Here is a 7,257-nt window from a genome sequence, read left to right as displayed (position 1 = left end):
GTGCCCAGAGAGGCGCCTTTAAATAAAATGTATTATTATTATTATTATTATTATTATTATTATTATCATTATTATTATTATTATTATTATTATTTCCGTAACGGTATTTGCAAATCAGCCCCTGAATAGTTTTGGACGTATCAGCCCCTAGGTGCTTTACTGAAATGTGTCACAACCTGTACAAAAAAAGAGTTGTGATGGATGTAGCTTAAATTTCAAACTCTCTAAGTGTTACAAGGCCTTAGTTCACTATTAAGAACTGCTCCGCTTTCCCTGAGGACTGCTACAGTACACTTCAGAACAAAGGGAAATAAATGGCTCTAACCCGTAAGATGGTGTGTGCATGTGTGTGTGTGTACTCGCAGTAAAATACATCTAAACCAGACTTCCAAATATAACTTCAAACAGCTCCGTGTCAATGTTTGTTCACCTCGCTGTCTCTCATTCCCAAAAGACAGAGCGCTTCCAGTATACAGTCTCACTTAAACAACTATGTTTACTTCCATGCCAGACAACTGACAGATGTTTGATCAAGGAAAAAAAAACACACACACTTAAATAAACTAAAGTATCTTTTTCCATGTTACCACTTTGGAATCCTTTCAAAATATTAGTATACAAAGACAAGATTTATAAAACCCAAACATAAACAGGTCAGACATTCGCCAGCTGTAATGGAAACAGTTTCTTTTTTCCGAGTTTGAAGCACAATGACAACTTGGTTTGCACATAAAATATGGAAGCTGTATCTTTATGAACTTGCTGTTCATGTTGCCTTGCCTATACAGTACTGTAATTCACCCCATCTTTATATCAGGAAAAACATCTCAGCATCAGCACATATATTAGATTTACGATCAGTTGTCACGGTAACAGCTTACACTTGGTTTTGAATCTCTACCCTCCCGATTATGACGCCATTTACTTAGCCTACTAAACAAAAAATGTCAACATGATTCATTAGATGTATTTCAGTTTTCTTGTGTCTCTCAGTGTTTTGTTTTCTTACTTTTCTTTGTCTTGCTCGTCTTTATTCATTTGTCTTTCAGCACTCTACCTGTCACAGACATGACTAATTAATATTCTGCATTCTAGATTAAAAACAAACCATAAAAAAATAATGGACTGTCTTCAAACAGGTCCACATGAAACTGAACATCTCGTTCCGCAGCGATAAAACTTTGATGAGACCTTTTTAGATTGATACATGAGATTCCTAAGGCGGTACAACTGTAATCACAGCATGTGGCCAGAAAAACAGTATTGAACCTCATGTACTGGATAACTCTGACTGGAATGGTGAATGGCTGTTGCAGTTAGAAAAATTCACGCTCAGTGAATCATTCTTATTCTTATTTTATTATTTGTAAAAGCACACATATAGAAAAGGCCTTCAGTTCCCTTCAGTTTCCCTCCTTTCATTTTCATCTTGATTGTAGATGTAGTGACTGAATGAATGTTTTTATTTTCAGTAGATAGATACACATACAGCTTAAGAGCTTTGTGTGTGTACTGTAAAACTATAAAACGCGTGTGTGCGTGTGTGTGGTTTCCTCTGACTCACCGTCCAGCCTCCTCCATCTGTGGTCATGTCACAGTAGACCTGGAAGCCTGCGGGGTGGTGAACAGGAAACACAGAATAGATGCCATCCTCTCGCTGTCCACTGGCGTACAGATCACCGCAGTCACGAGGACGTGAGCCTAGGGAGAGGTGAAAGTAGGGAGACATGAAATAAATTAGGTCCAATATGGCTTGCAAAGGGGAAGAATGCTTGGAGCAGGAAAGTGGAATCAGTAATAAAGAGAAGATGAGGAAAACACAAGATAACACTTGTCACACTCTGTCTACAGCCAGGCACTAGAGAGGCACATAAGTACAGTAAACATGAAGGAACAGTTCTGTTTCTATGTTGTAAGGTTATCATGTCCAAATGAAATCTCAAAGTGTTAGTTTACCCAGTTTTCTTAACTATTTTCCAAAAGGATGGCTCTTGAAAAAGATAGAAAGAGCAATGAAGAGTATAGCTTTGTCGAGAGGGAAGACACAACAAAAGATAGATGATGAGATGGATGGGCGGGTGACAGATGACACAGCGGGACAAGGTAGTCTAAGTGCAGCGAAGATACAAAAAGTAAAAAAGGCAAAATACAAGTAGGTCGAAATGAAGACAGAAAGGCGCAAGGGTGGAGCGCTGACATGATGCCACAGAGAAGAAGCAGATATACAGCACAGAGACGTAGTAGGAAAAAGGAGAAAGCAAAAAGTTAAAGGGGAAGAAATATGGCTCAGTGATGAGTTGTATAAATTTGAGTGATACAACAACACAGATAAAGAGACATAAAGAGTAGAGAGCCCATATAACAAGACAGACAGAGAGAGAATTCAGGAAAAGTTAGTGTGAAGAAGAAGAGAAAGAGACAGAGAGCTTGTAAGCTACAGCAGAGCAGAACAGTGGCACCCTTGTCTGTGACTGAGAAACCCGTCTTACACAAGGGATACAAAATCTATTCCCCAGGAAGCAGGAGAGGAACTCTGTGATGAGGACAATGTCATAGATTATGCATGTCAGCCTCCACCGGGTCAAAACCCCTGAATTTAAAACAGGCTAGAGAGTTCTTGAAAAGGCCATTCAAGATTTTTTTACAGTCCCTACACGATATGGAATGTTTGATCTCCCCAAAGCTTTTCCGTTTCTCCTTGTAAGCCTCGACTACTAAGCTATGACTTTCATCATCCTCACACATAAATGGTAGCATTTCCCAGCTCTTCTTTTCATTACAGGAAACCGAAGCTGTCTAAGTTCCATGGGACATTATAAAAAGAGACCATCATTATTATTTAAGAATTTGGTCATCTATAACAAGGGCTTTCAAAGTTTTCAGTTTAATGATCCCTTACAGCAGAGAAATTGTTCTTCCAAGGACCTCCTCTCATGATCGCACTAATACCTAAGGTCCACTTTAACTTGGCTTGTGTTAGGGCTTTGTTTGCACACAATTTACCAGAGATTGAGATTTTTGGTCCTAATTGGTACACATTTTTTTTCACATACCAAACCTTTCCATTTCATCGAGCCATTGACTGTAATGTTTAGTGCATCACGAAAAAATTGCTATCTGATTGCTACAACATGTAACCTAGCTATCTGATTATATTATGTGTCACAAAAAGGCCTGTCATGTCTAAAAAAAAAGGTCTTAATTACTTGCATCATTTTTGTTGTCACTGTGCGAGTCATTAATTCTTCCTGTCATTTCAGAGCCTGCAATTCCCTCCCTGCTCTGCAGTAGGTATTAGTTCTCCGAGTCATAAGTGTTTGCAGCCTTCAGTCATCACCCGATTCTCACACTCACCAGGGCACCCGTTCCCAATCCCCTAATCAGCTCTCCAACATATATACCAGCCACTTTCCCACAGTTTCCTGCCAGATTGTCTGTTGTGCATTGTTATCTCTTTCTGGATTCATTATATGAATAGTGACATTCAATCCACATGCCTTTGCATTTTCACCTAGGTATTAATAAGTATTATGATTATCTAATATTTTCTGCCCATTTTGTAATCTAATCAGTATGTAAATTAGTTAGACAGGGCTAGTGGACAAACATGGCGTGTCCCAAGTCAATGGAAGCGATGCCATGGATGAGTGTCATTAAGTTTAAAATCACGTTGTGATTCACAATTAAAAAAGGAGCCAGACCACTTTCAGCTGTGGTCTGGAGAATTTGATGTGTTCTGTGTGCATATACACCTAGTTTTAACATTTTTACTTTTTCAGATAGGCTATTTGGGAGATTGCAAATTCCTTTCCAAGTTTTTGCCTGCCTACCTGGCCCCTCTTGCTTTGTTTGCCTGTTTCGACTAATCAATTATTGACCAACCCTGCTTTGAATTACTGACCAGGTAAACTGCTGCCTGCTTCAGAGCCCTGTCTTTCAATTCATCTGCAACAATAAACCTTTACATTCCCACCTGTAGATAGGCACTTATGACAGTGCTATTGCTTAATACTTTCCTTGGCTGTGTGTCCACAGATCCCAATTTTAAAATCACAGCTCTTTTATAATCTTAGCACTTAACACACTCTGGAGTTCTCTATAATTCTAAAATACTTCAAGGATGAGGTTGGTGATATTCTTAATGTGAAAAGACCAAAGCCAACAATGGGTCTGTCTCTCAATACTTAGTTCAATACTACTGAACTTTCAGATTCCTACTGTAATGTATTTTATAAAAAAGCTAAATAACTTCCAAAAAAACATCCAGAAACATTAATTGTTTTCAGCAAACATGACTCAGACAGGAGTATAATAGTGCATTTGTTGGTTGTGAATTTGGTGCATTATAGAGCATTTATGGCAATAGGATGTGGGATTGACGCAAAAGAATGCAAGTGTTTATTTGAATAAAGAAACATGTCACCTAATACGATGGTGTGGCTCGTTGATATGTTTTTAATAACAACAATGGAGAATATTTGTACAATGGAGATCTACGGCACAGAGAAATAAGCTACAGTATATAAGGCTTCTCAGCGAGGTAACCAAATTCTTTCCCTGTTTCCGGACTTCTGCTGTGTACAGCATAAATCAGATCTCGGTTGCTCACAGAATGATGGAAAAAGGCCAATTGTTGGCTGACTCATTTATTAAAATGACAATAGTTTGTTTGGCTGCACTGTAAACTAATACACCAGTTGCTCTTATGTGTCGTAATATGTCGTTACAACTAAGAATTACTTGCTGTTACCACCATTACAACTTTAAAGTAGACATGGCTTGGTTGGGTGTGTCAATATTGGTGCGTGTGTTAGCGTTGAAATGATGACTATAAAGGAGAGTTTCTCTTCTGAATCCCATTTCTTTTGTGACAAAATCCTTAGTCGCATAAACCCTTCAAAGTAAGTCACTCTGACAACGCAGGCTCTTCACAGTAGGAGCTGGGCTAATTTAAATGCACCTTGTCCACTGTTTTCCAGCTAACACTGCTCATCTAGTGGCAAGAGTTATAGTTATTTCCAACCATGCACAAATCCTACATCTAACTTTTTTATTCATGTTTTGGCCTTCTCTCTATTGTTTGTAGTCCTCATAAAACTGAATAATTAATATGGCAGAAAACATAACAATGGTAAAAAAATCTACCAAATGTCAAGCCAATGCTTGCATGCTTACTGCTCACTAAAGAAAAAATTCACTTGTAAATCATTTGAGCTGTAAAGCCACTGTGCATCAGTACAGCAATGTCAGGTTGTCCAATAACTGAAAAGTGGGGCTTCTACAGTGGTTTCATCCAATTCAGAAAGCCTGCTACTGTCAGAGCTGAGAAGGGCTTCACTCTGCCAGGTTTGGATTCATATAACTTTGAAAATCTAATGTGTTCTTATGGGAATCCAATGCAAACAGTGCAGAGATGAATACTTCAAATATTCATAGGCGCAGTGGGACAGACACACAGTCAAATATATTCTTGGTTTTGCCCCTTAAACACATATGCATACAGCTATACAAACATATTGAAATTGTGCTGTAACACAACACAGTTTACAGTTTTTTGTTTATTCATTTATTTTGATGTAGTGTTACCAATTAATTAGATTAATTAAATAGTCAGTAACTTGTACACTCACCCTATGTCAGAGTTAACATTGAATTACAAATGGATACATATGTGTTAGTGATATGACATTACATGTATCATATTATCTTGTGATGCAGATATCTTCACACCAAAATGCTAATAAGAGCTGCAATTATTTTCTAAACAAAAATACCAATTGCCAAAAGCAAGTTAACCCACACAAGCATGCTGAAATAATAAAAACAAGGATATATTGCATAATAAATATACTGGGCATTTAGAGAAGATATCTTATGTGATAAGCACTGATGTTTTTGTAGCTGTTCTCTTCTTCAGTGTAGATGCCTTTGATAAAATGTCAAGGCTGTGCTCCACAAAAACACTGACTTGCCGCTGGCTGCTTTGTTGTAGTTTGTCCTGACCATAGCTCTGAGGAGCAAAAGGAGTATAATCCTAGATAGAACAAATTTCAAGGAGAATTTGGTGGTGATACATGTACACACAACATTCACTGTAGCTAATCCTAAACATACTGTGCAGTTTTGAGTGTGCGTATTGCTATTATAATAGTATACTGTATCTATATACAGAGACAGAGACCATGTTTAAAAGTGCTTTCAAAGAATCCTACATAGCAAACCTTGGGCAGGAAATATGTGAATCTCTGTCCATGGTGCTGAACCTTGGCGCTGGCTGGTCAATTATTCTGAATGTTATACAGCTTTACCCCTGACATTTAGATAGCTTTAGGATATCTATATCTAAATAGGTCAATCTGAAGCACTTTGTGGATATTTACATGAAACATACCAGAAGATCAATTATAAATCAAATAACAGAAGAGAATTCCCTGAAACCTTAGTGCATTACAGCAAAAGTTATTACAGCGTAACTGGGAACCAAGATTTATTTTAATTAGTTAACTCTTGGCACTATAAGGCAAAAGCTACAAACTGAGCCACAAAGGGGAGATTGTCTGTTTTATTGCAAAAATTTGGGATTCTAATATTAGTCTGGTATTTCCTCCTTCCCTGCTGTATAGAGGCCAGGACAGTATAATGACATGTCAGTTCAGGTATTGTAGCTGTGAGGACAAGAGTGGGCAGAACTGCTGCAGTTTTAAGAATATTAAAACAAATATATATGAGCCAAAATAAAGGCCTTGAATGCTTGACAGATTCCTCTCAACCTGGAAAGGAAGAAAACCAAATGATGATTTGTTTCAAACTAAAGGTTGTCTTCCCTTGCATACAATATGCAGACAGACTTGTGTAATTCTCTTCAATGCTCACATTAAATGATGAATAAAGTCAATAAGAATACATTTATTATCTCGTAAAAATAAGTACTGTCACTGAATATGCTTTGTACAATGGCTAATGAAAAGGTTTTCATATTTCCGTAACCCCTTATTCCCCAAAAAACAAAAATCTTTTTTATCTTGCATTTTCATTTTGTTTGAAACATTAGGGGTAAAACTTACTGGTATCTGATCAGTCTGAGTAAACAAATAGGAGTTATTGCCCATATAAAGTCGCTGCAAAAGGGATAACTGCTGATGGAGGATAAATATTAATAATCAGTAATCCCTGACAGACAGCTGACTGAACTGGACACCTGTTTCCAGGAGGCCCGGTATGGAATAATGAGAACAGGAGCAGCCTATGAGCCATACT

The 7,257-nt window shown here is 37.7% G+C and overlaps 1 protein-coding gene across 2 annotated transcripts in view; it reads right to left on the bottom strand.

The window, feature by feature from the left end:
* The window catches only part of fibcd1 (fibrinogen C domain containing 1), a 109,491-nt gene that overhangs the window by 61,577 nt on the left and 40,657 nt on the right, over positions 1–7,257 (bottom strand). For both annotated transcript variants that reach the window (XM_035668661.1, XM_035668662.1), the window contains one exon: positions 1,565–1,701. In XM_035668661.1, the coding sequence (XP_035524554.1) occupies positions 1,565–1,701 (137 nt within the window). The remainder of the gene's footprint in view (positions 1–1,564; positions 1,702–7,257) is intronic.

The sequence above is a fragment of the Morone saxatilis genome, unplaced genomic scaffold (assembly GCF_004916995.1).
Source record: "Morone saxatilis isolate NCDOM2014 unplaced genomic scaffold, NCSU_SB_2.0 Contig21, whole genome shotgun sequence".
Classification (NCBI taxonomy): domain Eukaryota; kingdom Metazoa; phylum Chordata; class Actinopteri; family Moronidae; genus Morone; species Morone saxatilis.
The sequence above is the reverse complement of the archived record's forward strand: the minus strand, read 5'-3'. Positions and strand labels throughout refer to the sequence as shown.